The sequence below is a fragment of the Rhinatrema bivittatum genome, chromosome 8 (genome assembly GCF_901001135.1).
Source record: "Rhinatrema bivittatum chromosome 8, aRhiBiv1.1, whole genome shotgun sequence".
Lineage (NCBI taxonomy): Eukaryota > Metazoa > Chordata > Amphibia > Gymnophiona > Rhinatrematidae > Rhinatrema > Rhinatrema bivittatum.
This window is the reverse complement of record NC_042622.1, coordinates 84092843-84109340: the sequence shown is the minus strand read 5'-3', so window position 1 is coordinate 84109340 and position 16498 is coordinate 84092843. Positions and strand designations below refer to the sequence as shown.

The following is a 16498-nucleotide window of genomic DNA, read 5'->3' as shown; positions in this document are numbered from 1 at the left end:
TTAACGATCGGGTTCGGCTAGAGGGGGAAAAAAATCTGATCGGTGGTGATGTGAATCGGAATAGGTTCCGATTCACATCGTTATTTTTTTTTTTAGTAAGGCCCGACCCTTTAAAATTGACCCCTTACCTTCCCCCACCCTCCCGAACCCCCCCAAAACTTTTTACGATTACCTGGTGGTCCAGTGGGGCGCGGGGACCGATCTCCTGCTCTCGGGCCATCGGCACGATTTTGGCTGCCACTCAAAAATGGCGCCGATGGCCCGATAAAAAAACCAAAACACCCGACCCTTTAAAAACGACCCCTTAGCTTCCCCCACCCTCCCGAGCCCCCCAAAACATTTTAAAATTACCTGGTGGTCTAGTGGTGCTCCTGGGAGCGATCTCCCGTTCTTGGGCCATCAGCTGCCACTCATAAAGATGGCGCCGATGGCCCTTTGCCCTTACCATGTGACAGGGTATCTGTGCCATTGGCCGGCTCCTGTCACATGGTAGGAGCACTGGATGGCCAGCGCCATCTTTAAAGATGGCGGCGGCCATCTTTACGATGGCCGCCACCACCTAAGTAGAATGGGCACCTCCAGGCCCTTACAAATGTAGGTAGATACAATCGCTTCTTTAACATATCTAGCAATAGAGGTCTTAGATGCCTTCTGACCCTTGTTAGGAACAACAGGGGCAAACTGCAGGAAAAGATCAACCCCAGAGGGATTTTTTTTCTAAACTGGCCCACAAGATATCTGACTCCCTGCTGCACTCTCTTTGCAGCGCGAGCTTCAACAGCTCCCTAAAGACCACCAAGCAGACCCTCGAGAGGTACATCAGGTGACCTGGAGTACATACACCTCTGGCAGAACTGAGCCAAAAAAATCTGCAAATAAATGTCATTTTCCCTAAATAACTAAGTAAAGTACACCCTTTCCATCAGTGCAATTAGTTGAGTCCTCCCCACCCCACCCACAAGTTTGGTTACATCTGATATATATATATGTTTATATATATCTTTGGAGAAACAGCCGTGTTAGTCTGGAGTAGTAAAAATGACAAGAAGTGAATGGTACCTCATAGACTAACCAATTTATTGAGGCATGAGCTTTCGAGGATGCAGATGCATCTGACGAAGTAGATTCTGACCTCAAAAGCCCATGCCTCAATATATTGATTAGTCTATAAGTTGCCACTTGCCCGGCAAACACACACACTCTTCTCAGAGACACAATTAACCTATATAAATGTCTTCTATATGAAATTGATAGCTGATTCCACTGTTCATTTATTATATCTTCCAAAGTCTTTTAAAACCCTGTGGGATGTTATGAAAAAATATTTACCATAATTTAGCACATATTCTTCACCCTTTTTTTTTTAATGACAAATGCCTTATTATACATTTTTGAATAGGGACTATAGCATTTGCTGTGAATTTTAGAATTTTGTGACACTAGGGGCACACGAAACATCCAGAACTCCTGAAAAAGATCACAATTGTCAAGAAAGGTTGAGAACCAACATCTTAGAACTCTACTGGGAAGTTCAAGTTAGAAAACAAAATAAACTGGACTGCTATAAAAATGACAAGAGGGGAGTTCGCTGCTAGAGATATCTACACAGAAACAGCATGCCAGCAGATTGCCTCATCTTAGTAGCACATGCAAAACACAGACAGACCCTCATCAAATGCAGAATAAGTAAACACAAATAAGAAACAGAAAAAACGCAGACACAAATTTTACTGGAAACACCAAAAAGCTAGTCTATCTGCAGTGCAACGCTGGAGAAAAAGAAATGCATTTCCTCCTTGTTCAAAATACAAGATATCAAAGATGCACATTTCCCAAACTGACAGAAAAAAATGAAACACTTCCCATAAAAGAATGAGTAGGAAACTCTCCTGGGAGACCATAATATTCACTTTTGTATACTGCCTTCCTCAATGCAAAGAAGACTCAATCTGGTTAACAACAATAAGCATAACATATCTAAAAATACAACAGCAGAAAATAATCTAACAAATTATCCTCTTTAGACAAAAAATGCATCCAACCTCTACTACCGGGGTAGTAGATCCTTTGATCCTCAAAGAAACACAAACTAGCCAGGTTTTCAGGATATCCACAATGAATATGCATGAAATAGATTTGCTTGCACTGCCTCCATTGTATGAAAATCTATCTCATGCATATTCATTATGGATATGCTGAAAACCAGGCCTGTCTGTAGCTCTGGAGGACCGGAGCTGGCCAGCCCTGCTCTATTACAAAAAAAGCAGGAGAAAAGGAAAATTGGTTCTTACCTGCTAATTTTCATTCCTGTAGTACCACGGATCAGTCCAGACTGCTGGGTTTTGCCTCCCTTCCAGCAGATGGAGACAGAGAAATCTTGCATCTCCTGCATCTCCTCAGTATAAACAGTCTCAAAGCAGAGAACTATTAAAAAATTCAGACTAACTTGGCAGATCAACAAGTCAAACTGGTAATAATAAACCCAACTTTGAGCAACCGGAATATAGGAAAGAGTAACATGTCATCTTCTTCAGATACCTTCGGCTACTAAACCAAGTACTAGAGCGGACTCTCCAGGAAAAGAACTGAACCCTCTTTCTGGGAGGGTGTCTGGACTGATCTGTGGTACTACAGGAATGAAAATTAGCAGGCAAGAACCAATTTTCCTTTCCCTGTACTTGGATCAGTCCAGACTGCTGGGATGTACCTAAGCTTCCCTATGCAGGGTGGGACCCTGAGAGTCCCGCTCAAATGACTCCACTGCCAAAATTGTTAACATCCGGAGCCTGGACATCCAATCGATAATGGCGAGCAAACGATTGCAACATCTTCCAGGTTGCCACTCTGCAAATCTCTTGCTGCGAAACCAACTGACATTCAGCCCATGAAGCAGCCTGAGAACGCAGTAAGTGTGCTTTCAATCCCTCAGGAACAGGCCTGCCTCTGCAGATGTAAGCAGACACAATAGCCTCTTTCAACCAACATGCAATAGTTGCCTTGGATGCATGTTGGCCTTTCTTTGTACCATGCCAAAATCAAACAAATGATCAGAAACCCTGAAGGAATTTGTGACCTCCAAATAACGCAGGAGAACTCGGTGGACGTCTAAGCGCCGTAATTCCCGAGCATGCGGCACTTCCTCTTCCAAAGCCGAAAATGCCGGAATCTCCATCGATTGGTTAATGTGAAAGGAGGAGACCACCTTCGGTAAAAAGGACGGAATCGTCCTGAGGGAGACCCCAGAATCTGAGATATGCAGAAAAGCTGAAACTCATCATCTTGTTCCAGTCTCCAGAATCTTCAGAGCCTCAGTTCTTGCTCCTGGTTTGTAGTCCTGTCTTTGCCTTCCTTGCTGATTCGAGTCTCTTGAGTCTGAATTCCTGAATCCAAGTTCCGAGTCCAAGTCATGAGTCTGAGTTCCTGAGTCTGTCCCTGGTCTCCAAAGTCCTTGTTCCAGCCTTCTGCCTATTCCTTGTCCTCACCTGGATCCCTGTCTCCAATCCATGTCTGATTCCTTGTCAAGTATGGACCTCTATCTAGCAATGTTCCTATCTCAAGCCTTGTGTCCATCTTCAAGCCATGTTCCTGTTTCAAGCCATGCTTCAGTCTTCAAGCATGTTTCAGCCTTTGGACATTTAAGTCTTCAGCATTCGTTATGTCCAAGTCTTCAATGTTACGTCCAAGTCCCCTGCGTCTTGTCCACGTCTCCAGAGTCACCTTTGAGTCCTCTGCCTCCGTCTGTCCTCACGCAAATCACTTCCAAGTGGTAGTCCAAAAGAGCTTTCGGAATGGCCGGAAGGCTACCCCAGAGACAAGCATGGGTTGCTGGTTCTCAGTTCCTGGTGAGTGTTGAATGTCTAAATGTTCCTTTTCCAAGTCAAGAGTGTTTCTGTTTCAGCTAGTCCATGCTCAGATGCGCTTGTCCACCAGCAGCATGGACCATGGCCAGCCTTGGGGATGTGTTGGTTGCATCACAGCACCCGTTCTCACAGCATGCCCTCGAGCACCCATGCTCACAACACATGGGAGGTCTACGAGAAATTCTGTAAGAGAATACTCCCCAGTCCACCCAAATCCAAACCCAATTGACAGGGGTTGGACTTCCTCTTCTTGGGGTGAGAACTAGCCAGTGAACTCCTAGAGAGATATCTCTTTGAAACAGACCTCTTGCAGGCAGCCCCTTTTTCACTATAAGGCCTTGTCCATAAGCAACAGAAATTCTGGTGAAAAAGTCCTTCTTCCTCATCTGACTCACAGTGCAGCCCAGAAGTGTCCCCTGTTCTTTTCTGTGGCGTCCATGAGCCCAGCCTGAGAGGAATTAAAGATGGAGGATCAGTGGAATTCTCCCCTACAGATCCCTGCACCATGGGAGCAGCTTCTAAAATGGCTGCTGCTGCTCCTGCTCTCACTGCATCCCTATGAGAAGCAGTTTCTGCAGGCCTTAAATACTGCTTTCTCCCCTTTCTTGAGATCCATGGAATAGGCCTCCCCCAAAGGACCCTCTCCACTGCCTTTGCACATATCACAGAAAGTTGGAAGCTAACAGAATAACCCTACGATCCCCATACATTGCACAGTGCTTCCTGCACTGCACCGCTGCAGCCATATTTGGCATGGGAAAGAAAGAAAATTATCTGCAAATACTTCCTTCACCCTCCATGCAGTCAAATCTACCTCCTCCCAGGACCCCGCACCATGGGGAATGAGCCACAAACTCTCCTGTGCTGCCCAGCCTTCACAGCTTTCCAGTCACTCTGTGCCCTGCTTCCAAGTTCACTTTTTTTTTTAAAGCAAGGTTTCTTTAAAGAAATAGCATCTCGAATAGAGACTACCCTAAAAAGGAAAGGAAAATAGGTACTTCCCTTAATAGCAGCCTTCTTAAGGCAGATCCGGACTTCTATGGAGGGGAGGAAGAGGACAAGGTCTGCGGAAGTCAGCACCACTGGCTTTCGGACGCTCCCAAAATCCAAGGCACAAGCCAAAAATGGGCCATAGACCCTCTGCTCATCCCTAATCTACCAGGGGGATGGTCCCAATCCAGAACCTAACACTCCTGGGAGCAATTTCTTCAGAAAAATGTCTAATCGCAGCCTCCTCTATCATCTGCTGGAGACAGAGAATACTGAGAGACTGCAGGTGGCACAGTAGCTTAAGTACCAAAAATGCAGCAAAGCTTTTATTCTCTGTCTCCATCTGCTGGTAGGAGAGAAAAACTATGCATCTGGACTGGTCTGGGGAACAATAAGGAATAAGCCCTTTCTCTCTACTCTATTCCTCTCATCTCTGTCCTGGTGATCCTGGTTCTTCATCCCAAGCCCCCCATGAATCTTCCAGTGGTTCTCATCCCCTCTTCAGTGGTCTTAGAGCTCCTAAGTCTCACCCCAATCATTGGGGATCCTTGAGACCCTCCCCTTCTGATGATCACCAGTTCCCCCTCTCCAGAAAATTATCCTCTCCAGCAACTCTCCTCCTTTCCCTCCTTGGCCAGTACGGCACAGGCATCCTCTTTGGCTATCCTCTGCCTCATGGGGTGGGGCAGAATGGCAACCTCCTCAGATGGGGTGGGGGAGGCCTGGAATCCAAAAGTGCATCCTACTCTTTGCCTCCTTGGGGGAGGAAGGAAGGGAGCAACACCATATTGTCTTTTCACTCCCAAACTCCTTACTCCTGTCCCCCACCACACACCCTCCTATCTCTTTCCTTCCTCTCAATCACTCTCTCCAATTACCTCACTCTCAGAATGCCCTTCCCAATCTTATCATCTCACTCACTCCTTACAGTCCTTCCAATCCCCTCATTCACTCTTTTGTCCTCACCTTCCCTCCCTCCGATCTCACTCACTCTCTTATCCCCCCCACAGGGGCAGTTCAAGGCAATCTGCTGCCTGAGGCAAGGGGTGAGATAGCGCTCCCCTTTCTCCCCCCCCCCCCCCAAGACACGGCACGCTTTCTGTTATTTCAAATGCTGTGGAAGAGGAAACGCAGGGGTCAGAGTTCCCAGAGGAGTGGCAGATTGGCAAATAGTGTCAGTGATAATATTTCTAGGAATCCGGCAACCCTGCCACACTCCCAGGAACCCTAAAACCTGTTTCCCATCTTTTCCCCAGCGTTCTCCCCCGCAGAAGTGGGATATTGGGTGAATGGTGCAGATCTATGTGTGGCAAACTCTCTCCGAGCCACTGCAAGGGCATTTGGCACCATAGGTGAACTTCACAGCCTTGTACCCATAACACCCCCCCACCACCACCACCACCCTCACAACGCACAATTCAAAATTCCACATTTAAAATAACCAATTTTACTAGAAAAAGGACATTGAAAGTATAGTCTTCTCAGATAAAAAACCACAACCTTGCAATAAACGCACGTGGAGGGCATATGGTATTAGGCCTATTGTAATGCAGATGTGGGCTTTGCCCACAGAAAGCCCAGAGTAAACTGAATTACAATTACATTACAGTAAACCTCCCATACTAAAAAGAGAACTAACTGCCAGCACTCAAACAGTAAAAATCCTAAATACAAAAAAGCAACAATGCAAATATTATACCAGGCCCTAAACAGCAATACACCTCTTGTTAGGAAAACAGAACAAGCCAGGCTGCTATAGATCCCTATACAGAAGCTACATGCCAGCAAAATACCTCATCTCGGTCACACATGCAGAGCATTACCAAATACAGAATGAAGAGACCATAAAGTATAAACAGAAACTGAACTGAAAACCACAACAAGCCAAACACTATGCAATGCAGAAATGGAAAAATTGAAATTCTACTCCTCAAAATAATAAAATCAAAGAATATAAAATATCACAATAGTAAAAACGTACTAATAAAAATAATATTTCAAAAAACAGCTGGTGAATAGAACAACAGCTATTAAAAACTCATACAAAAATTATACAAAATTTCCCAAATATCAATAAAATATTAAAAAATAACAAATACATCAAATAACACCCAATAATTAAAACTAAGAGATTTTAAAAATTCCCACTTTCCATATCTAGGAACTTTTGATTTCCAGTTTCCTGAAATTGCCCTGGAATTGTGCAGGGGGAGGGGCAAGGAGGGGATTTTCCTCCTCTTATATACACATGTTCATTTTTTCTTACACCAGTTGCTCTCACACATGCTCTTTCACACACTCACAAATGCTCTCATGCTTTCACTCACAGATACTTTCACACACACACAGACACACACACCCACATGCATGCTCTGACACACAGATGCTTTCATATCCTTTTTGCACACACATGCATGCTTTTATATGCTGTTTCACAAATACACATGCTCACATTCTTTTTCACACACATACGTAGATGCTGTCATATAAGAATATAAGAAATTGCCATACCGGGTCAGACTAAGGGTCCATCAAGCCCAGCATCCTGTTTCCAACAGTGGCCAAACCAGGCTACAAGTACCTGGCAAGTACCCAAACACCAAGAAGATCCCATGCTACTGCTGCCAGCAGTATGCTCTCACACACAGATGCTTTCACATAATGCTTTTTCATACACGTTCACACGTTGTTTCATACACACATGCTCTATCACACACACACACACACACATAACTCATATACACATATGCTCCCTCACAAAAACACACTCACCACACACACACACACACACACACACACACACACTCTCCCTCTACCTCACTCACATTTTACCTTTTGGCTGTGGGCCAATGAGCTCAGCAGCCTCATTGTCTTCTGGTGGGTGGCCTCCATTTTTCGCGGCGGCAGGTTGGACTCCGCTAGCAGCCTGCCGCCATAACTGGGGACTTTTGATTTGTAGCCACCCTGAGATTGTTGTGGATTGGAGGGGGCGGGGGAGGCAAGGGGACTGGGGAGGATAGTGCGCACACTAACCCACACAAACACATACATACATGCTCATTCTCACACATACATGCTCTCACGTTCATACTTCTCTTTCCACACACACAAACCCACTTAACTCACTCTTTAACCCTTCCACATACATATGCCCATTCACATACTTACTCCTCACACAAATATGTCCAAACACACACACAGTAACTTTCACCACCTCTCTCGCGCGGCCCTCAGGACTGCTCTATCTTCCTGCTACGCGGGCGATTCCAACTCGGTGTGCCTTGACACGCCCCCTGCTCCTTCTTTACGTGAGGGCCCACTGATGTGTTGCTCTGATCCTTCACGTGCCCGACGCTCTCCTTGCTCCTTCTGGCGTGGGCCCGAAGCTCCGCCTTCTTTCCGCCCACGCGGGCACAGCTGACTTCCTGATAAAGGCCCACGCAGGAGCTCTGAGCAGCAGCAACACTCGAACCCAGAGTTTTGACCTGGAGCCCTGGCAATTCCTTTGGAATTCTGGAGTCTCCGGGTCGAATCTGGCGAGTTTCCACATATGCCGGTTGCTGGCAGGTTGGGCTCCACCGGCAGCCCACTGGCGGGTTTTGGTTCCGCCAGCGGCCAACCCGCCTTCTCCAATCTTTGGCCGCTGCCGGCCCGCTGGGCTTCTTCTCTTCTTTGCTGCCGGCCCGTAGGGACTTTTCTCTTTTTTTTGTCCTTGTGGACGCGTCATTTTCCTGCACCGCCGCGAGGCTCTTTTTCTGGCCTGCGGGAATTGGGAACCCTGTGGGCATATCGGTAAATTTGGTGGCAAGGTGAGGCAGCCGCCAGAGCGTTTTGGGGGCATTTTTTGCCACTCAAAAACTTTGCCGCCCTGCCTCATTATACAATTGCCCCTGTCCCCCCACATTCCCTCAGTCACTCTTTTCCCTCCCCATAATCTTCATTATCCTTCCCTCTAATCCCTTCATTTACTCTCCCCCCCATTCCCTCACTCACTCTCTTGCACCTTCTCCCTTCCCAGTGTGGTCACCAGCAGCAGAGGAGCTGGGGCCCAGGAAGCCAGCCCAGTAAGCCATTGGGCCCGGAAGTTGACACACCCAGTAGCGAGAGAAGCATTCACATCATGCCTCTTCAACCATGGCCATTCTCCCTCATGGCTTCATCAACTGTGCCAGGAAGCTGCCCAGAAATCAAAGCCGTGTGGCTGCTCCTGTCTCAGGTTCAGCAGCTCCAACACTCCCTGCTTCCAGGGCCCGAGGAGCTAGAAATGATCGATACCACCACTGGCCCTGCTCCATTTCTGCAGGGCAGCTGGAACTGATTTACACTGCTTCATTTCCTTGGTCCCCAGAAAAGATGATCGAACATCATTCTGGATGGTTCCACCAAAAATTCAGACCAGACACAAAAAGAGATTGAATTATCATATTTGAATCTTGTAAGCTGTAGTGCCCATCATCAAGGCCATAGCTGAAGTCTTGATGACTGCTCGTAAGTTTCAAACTAGTGCTATTTCAGTAACTTTTTGTGTCTGTTCTTTGCTCTGCAGTTTCTGCTTCAATAACACCCCCTTCTCTTATTTCTTGCAGAAGGGAAGGGGGAGGGACTGGATTAGAAAGCAAAATGGCTGTTCTCTGAACTGTGTCTTCCAGGCTCAACCCCTCTCCCCTCCTTTCCTCTTCCATACAGGTTGCCTGAAGGGGAAGGACTGGAGCAGAACATCCCTTCTGCGTTGCCTCTTAAGTGGGGGAGTAGCCTTGTGGTTAAGAGCAGCAGGCGACAAACCAGGATTCAAATCCCACTGCCGCCCCTTGAAACCTTAGACAAGTCACTTTACCCTCCGTTGCCTCAGGCACGAAGTTAAATTATAAACTCTCAAGGAATATCAAAATACCTACAGCACCTGAATGCAATCCACTTTGTAGAACCAACACGCAGAATATAAATAAATGTCTGAAAAGAAGTGGGGGCTCTGCATTACAGGCCCTTTCCCCAGAAATTAAGCCCTGGGCAATATACTCCTCCATTATATCCCTCTGCCTCTCTAATTGCCTTTCTTGTCTCCCCTTGTTTCTCTTGGCAATTTTGCCTGTCCTCCTCTTTTGCAGGCCGATGCAATAAGACACATGCCAAAAAAACGGGTGTCCATATTGCGCCCGCATCCACAACCCTGTGTGCCCGATGCAATATTCAATATTTTACATTGTAAACCGGAGTGAAGGCAGCCTGCTGTACTTCGGTATATAAAAGAGTCTAAATAAATAAATCAATCAGAATAAAATGGAAGTGGCATTAAAAAAAAAGGGCCCGCTAGGGAGAAATGTGTGTTTCTGGCGCTCAAAAGTATATTGCAACGGGTGCACAGATATCTAAATTATGCTTTCCTAGCATGAAGTTACAGAAATCTACAATGCCTGTTGTTTATCAAAAGGAAAGATTTCACTCATGGTTTTTTTTAGTGTGTCCTTTAGCTAATCATCATCCTTTGCTCCACTAATCCCTATATACATTTTTTACTTTTTTTGTTTTAACCCCCAAACCACTAAATCTTATACTAAGCTTGCTAAACATATTCTCCCCCCTTGCTAACATGTTTGGCACAATGACTGGTTGCCATTTCGGTATAAGAGAAAGTTGAATATGGTGCACTCATTGCTTTCTTTCTGTTACTCTTGTCTGTTTTCGTGGCTATGTGATGTGACCAGAGCAACCCAGTAAAGAATACATTTAAAAATCTGCTTTACCTTTGCATAGGCCATCAGGTCACTGCGGCCTTGAAAGCGATTATAGAATTCTGGCATCCTCCAGGGAGCTATGATCTAGAGAGAGAGGGAAACATGGTGAGATGGAAATAGGGTGGGCAGGTAACGAGAAAACGGGGGGCAGGGAGAGTGAAGAGAAGGGAGGCGGAGAAAGACAGAGAAAGCACGAGTGAAAGAACAAGAGGGGGCAAGAGCAAATAGAAAACAAGCAGATAAGTCTGTGCCTCCCACCAAATCATTCCCCAATTGTAATATATTCCATACAACTAAAGTTCCTCTGTCCAGATATTATGTTTCGTTCATAATGCTCCCCCTATGCATTTCCTACTGGAAAATTGTCCATTTTACCCCTCTCTTGTGTCTCTCCAATCATCACTCTCAAACACTGAAAACCAGAAAGGTCACTTGTCCACCCAAGGGCCTTGCTGCACACAAAGTTTGGTTCAGTTCAGTCTGGCCATTTAAGAGTTATATGGGAGGACTCACACAAATCACAGGCACCCCATCTGTTAAGCCTCTCTTGCACAGAAGGAGTGTGACAGGGTAGTGAGTGTGAGACCCTTGGATATGAGAAGGTCTGCTCCCCAACTACTGAGCCCCCTTTGTAGTGTGTCAAAAGAAACATAAAAAAAAAAAAAGTAAGGAGGGATGGTACGAGGCCTGCTCCTCCCCCCCCCCACCTACAGGATAACTTTAACAGCCTTGCGGAAGATCTTCTTCCCACCAGGATTAATAAAGTGTGCAAGCAGGCCTTGGATGGAGAGAAAACTGAAATCCTTGCCGGCTCTGACACTTTTCACTGTGGCACTTGAGCTTATCACCCCTCCTTCACGTGCAATTTCTAACCAACCTGGTAAAAAACAGTGTCGCTGCTGGCTGGCAGAACCCCCATAGGGGCTTCTGGGGAATAATGTTTTCCTGAGTGCCAAAGATTCTTTCCTGTGGGCAAGGCCATTTTATCCAACAGGCAAAAGGCCCACATCCTGCTCTGTATGAGGTCCTGCCTTGTCAGTGATGGGAAACATGCACATAGTGGCTCAGACAGTAGGAAAACGCTGGTGAACACCAGCAAAGAGCGACTCATTCTTAGCTGCACACACTGCATAATAAGGCAACAAAGGTAACGGTGACCTCGCTAACCTATCCCTGATGATCCGTGAAGGGTTTATTCGTTTATTCATTTCCAGGTACAGAATGCAGTTGAGGAAGAAATTAAAGCAACAAAGTCTTTTTTGATTTGTGTGGACTCCGCACCTGACATAAGTCACATTGACTGACTACCACAATTCATTATGTTGACAACATTATTGGTGAATCGTTGGAGAAGTTTTTGATATTTGTGCTATAAACTTGCACACAGGTAAATCACAGGTTGACATGATTATTAGGACCCTGGAAGATCACAAAATACCAATGGTATGCTGGGGGAGGGAGAAAGGACCTACCAGTTGATCCTTCACCAGGGTGCACCAGAGCCTTAATGTGGCCTGGCCTGGGGGGCTTTCATTTATTCAATCATTCAGAAATCAAATCTTACAATCAGTTCTGTAATTAGGGGCGCGTCACAAAGAAGAAGGCACAGCCCCTCCTCCTATAAGAGTTCATATTATTGAAAGTGGAAAGCTGTAGTTTACAGATACAGGGAGAGTCTCCCAGTACCTCACAGGCATCATGCGAGGATTCAGAAGAGTACTTGAACAATACTTCTCTCTGCAAGAGCACTGGGAAACTCTGGGAGTTCTCACTACCAATTCACAGCTTTTCATTATTTTATTGCACACCTCTGTATTATGAATACTACTTGAAAAACTCCTTTTGTTTTAGGTGATGCAACTGCAGAGTTGCCAGATTCTGGGAAGGGTGAAAAACTCAAACAAGGTCCAATCTGAATCCTTTTCCTACAGAGGCTTTGTATCTGGGTGATCAAAAACTAGACCAGGTGATGCTGGTGCAGGGGAAACTGGCACAACACTGATATAGATGTCTGATAGCACTGGGGAAAGGAAAGGAACTTTATAAACTGCCTTTTTCCAAGATCACAAGGGATAGATGCCAGAAGAAGGTTTACGTTAACTGCTGACTGGATCTGTTCATACTGACAGGCCGATGCAATATCCTGTGGATTAACAGCCTGTGTGCTGAATTTCAGTGCATGGTTTTAACACACAGGTTAAATTTTGAAAACTCCCAGTGCAGTAATCCAATGCTCTGCTAATGCATCGGGAGTTAAAATGTGTATGCACTGTCTTAAAATGTGCGGTCAGCACAAGCTGAATGCACATTTTAGCTCAGGAGGGGAGGGGAGGGACTGAACGGGAGAGAGCATACAGGAGCATATCTTTTCTGGTGCTTCTAATTTAGGAGCATATCTTTTGTTGTGCTGGTAGCTGGCTATCTAGCCAAGGTTAGACTTAAAAAATAAATGCACTGTTGAGCTTCTGCTGCTTGTCTTGGGGGGGGGGGGGGGGTGTTAGATCCAGGGTTAGAAACGTTACTCCCCCTCTGACCAGGAGTAAAGTTTCTGGTGTTAAGAAAATGTGCACTCAGCCAGCGCACCTCTCTGCATTGGGAGGAATGCTTAATGCCCTCATTTGCTTGGAATTTCCATGTGAGGGCACTGAACTGACCGCATATTCTTAGACACACATTTTGTGCAGGTAAAACTCCTTCCTGAATCGGTAGCAATGTTTATCTGTACAAAATGTGCATTTAAAGTGTGGGCAAAACCATGCGCTCAGCTGATCACATTTTATTTAATCGGAATGTGAGACTCTGAATGAAAGCGCCTATATCCAACAAGTGCAGGCGCTTAAATATTTTTTTCAGAACATAAGCACCTAATTTTAAACTGAGACTCCTGAAGTTAGACCAAGTTATAGGAATGGCTATGCTGGAAAACAGCACCAGACACCTAATTTGGTTTCCTTGACCTGTCCTCTCCCCTTTTTTAGGCACCTTGTGATTTTAGGATCCTGGGGGGCGGATTTTAAAAGCCCTGCTCGCGTAAATCCGGGCGGATTTACGCGAGCAGGGCCTTGTGCGCCGGTGCGCCTATGTTCCATAGGTGCACCGGCGCGCACAGAGCCCCAGGACTCGCGTAAGTCCCGGGGTTTTTCGAGGGGGGCGTGTCAGGGGCGGGCCCGGGGGCGTGGTTTCGTCCTGGGGCAGTCCGGGGGCATGGCCGCGCCCTCCGGAACTGCCCCCAGGTCACGTCTCGGCGCGCTAGCGACCCGCTGGCGCGCGGGGATTTACTTCTCCCTCCGGGAGGCGTAAATCCCCCAACAAAGGTGGGGGGGGGGGGGTCTAGATAGGGCCGGGGGGGTGGGTTAGATAGAGGAAGGGAGGGGAAGGTGAGGGGAGGGCGAAAGCGAGTTCCCTCCGAGGCCGCTCCGATTTCGGCAGCCTTGCGCGCGCCGATCCAGGATTTTAGCGGATACGCGCGTATCTACTAAAATCCAGCGTACTTTTGTTTGCGCCTGATGCGCCAACAAAAGTACGCGAAGGCGCACTTTTTGAAAATCTACCCCTAAATGTAGGCACTCTTAAATGGCAAATTTTTAAATTCAAAAGTATAGTGTTAGGGCAAAAAGTGTTCTGATGGGCTTTAAAACCTAGAAGGTCAAAGGCTGGTACTTTCATATAGTCACAGAGACAGGCTCAGACAGCTCTTAAAAATAAATTACTCAAAACATTTTCTTTGTATAGCCTCAGTTATTGCTTCATATACCTACACCCTGTGGATCTGTTAATTTTCAAAATTGTTGAAAAAACCTGAAGAAGAACATTTTTTTAGGAAGAGTAGAAGGTTTCATAATCAGTGTAGGTGTCCCCTACACTGTATATGAACAATATATTGGTGAAGAGTATTTTGGTGAAGAGAATTTTTAAAAATACTCTTCACACAGCGATAGAGCAGTTTTTCTGCTTTTGATCTGATTTGGATTTTAGTGGATCGCTGTCTCTGGTGGTGGTCACTTTGAGATTTTGCTCAGACAGCTCTTAGCCTGATACAAGGTCCTGCCCTTGAGGATCCAGATTGGTCCTCAGAAGTTCAAAAAGGATTGTTGGGAGCAACCAGTGTTTCGGCAACTTGAGGGCGAGAGGCCAAGATGAGCCCTATGAGTGCCCATACCTATGTATCTGTTCCTGTAGAAGAGCCTTGTTAAAATATTATGAAGTCCATTAACGGCTATTAATCAAGTTTACTTAGGGAATAGCCACTGCTATTAATTGCATCAGTAGCATGGGGTCTTCTTAGTGTTTGGGTACTTGCCAGGTTCTTGTGGCCTGGTTTGGCCTCTGATGGAAACAGGATGCTGGGCTTGATGGACCCAGCATGGCAATTTCTTATATTCTTATGTTCTTATGAAGTTTGTGTAACTTTGTCAAGTGCATGGAAGATTGAGATATTTGGATTAACTGATCACAGTTCACTCTTGGACTGTTTCTGCATTATTTCTATGCTGTGTAGTATATACTGTAGAAATGTAAGCCAGATTGCTATGTCTGTCCTGATCAAATATCTTTGAATAAACTTCCCTGTATATTTGCTGAGCTGGCATTGACTCAGGGAAGCCTTCAACCTGACATTGGGAGCTTAACTTTAAAACAGGCCGATTCAATATTGGTGCGTGTTAAACGGGCACTCATGATTGAGTGCCCGCTCCCTTAATGCATGCCTATCCACCTCTCCGAGGCACTCAGTGCAAATTAAATGGGCTGCCATGGTAAAAAGGAGTCGCTAGGGGAAATTGCGTGCCCCTAGCACCTCCTCGGGAGCAGGCGCCTGGGAGAGCTGGTTGTCAGCTGGTTAGAAAAGGGATGCTCAGTTTTAGAGCGCAGGTTAGGAAAATGGACGCACGTTAATTGAGCGTTCCTTTTCCGAACCTGATGGCCAGTACCCTTTTTTTTTTTTTTGGGACATTCTAATTTTATAGTTCCTCCAACTTAATGTCGCCACAATATTAAGTTGGAGGAAGTACAGAAAAGCGATATTTTCTGCTTTTCTGTACACTTTTTGGGCTCCTCCAAAATTAACGCCTGCTCAGGGCAGGCATTAATTTTGGCAAGTAAAAATGTGCGTGTCGGGTGCACATTTCTTTTTTTGCATCAGGGGACTAGATAATAGCTTCATCCACATGCATTTGCATGTGATGAGCGCTACTACCTACGCGCGCAATTGGACACACGTCTTGGACACATTAACCTCCGTTTTGCATCGGGGGGGTTATGGGGTGCGTCCAATCGCGGGTTGAGCCGTGTGCTGCAGCCAGTGCTCGGTATTGCATTGGACTGAAAGTTAGGCCCTTAGGTCTTCTCAGAATTGGGCTCACTTCTTTTAATTTAAAATAATATTTATTCTGCTTTTCTAGAATCAGAGTGGATTACAATGATTACATTAACATGCAAAATCGAAAACAGACAATAAAAGGGTAGATATAAACAAATGTCATAAAAACTCAAATGAGAACTAATACCATTACAAAATCAGACCTAAAAAATAAACACTTTAACAAATCAGCCCCTCATAAAAAAAACCAAACAGCCATATATTCTTCTAGATGCAACTATCTCAAACTATAAATTGGGAAAATTAAAAAAGAGTTTATAAGTTTTCTGAAGCCTAAATCATTATTCACTCATCCTGCCTCCAGGGACAACTTCTTCCACAGGGAAGGGGTAATAAAGAAAAATCCTCATTCTACTCAAATGTAATTCTGGCAGGGAGGGCAGACACAGCAAAGCCTCTTGGTTTGATCTCAGGGAGCTGCCAGGGCAGTACCATCTGAGACAGCCCTTCAGATACTGCAAACCTGCTTCTCTCGATGCTCGAAATGTGAGAGTGAGGAGCTTAAATTTAATGCATGAGTCCAGCAACTGCTGGTGCAG

General features: G+C 45.7%; 1 protein-coding gene across 2 annotated transcripts in view; it reads right to left on the bottom strand.

Annotated features, from left to right (window-relative positions):
* Positions 1 to 16498, bottom strand: part of ASS1 (argininosuccinate synthase 1) — a 230497-nt gene that overhangs the window by 177287 nt on the left and 36712 nt on the right. For both annotated transcript variants that reach the window (XM_029612119.1, XM_029612120.1), the window contains exon 7: positions 10592 to 10666. In XM_029612119.1, the coding sequence (XP_029467979.1) occupies positions 10592 to 10666 (75 nt within the window). The remainder of the gene's footprint in view (positions 1 to 10591; positions 10667 to 16498) is intronic.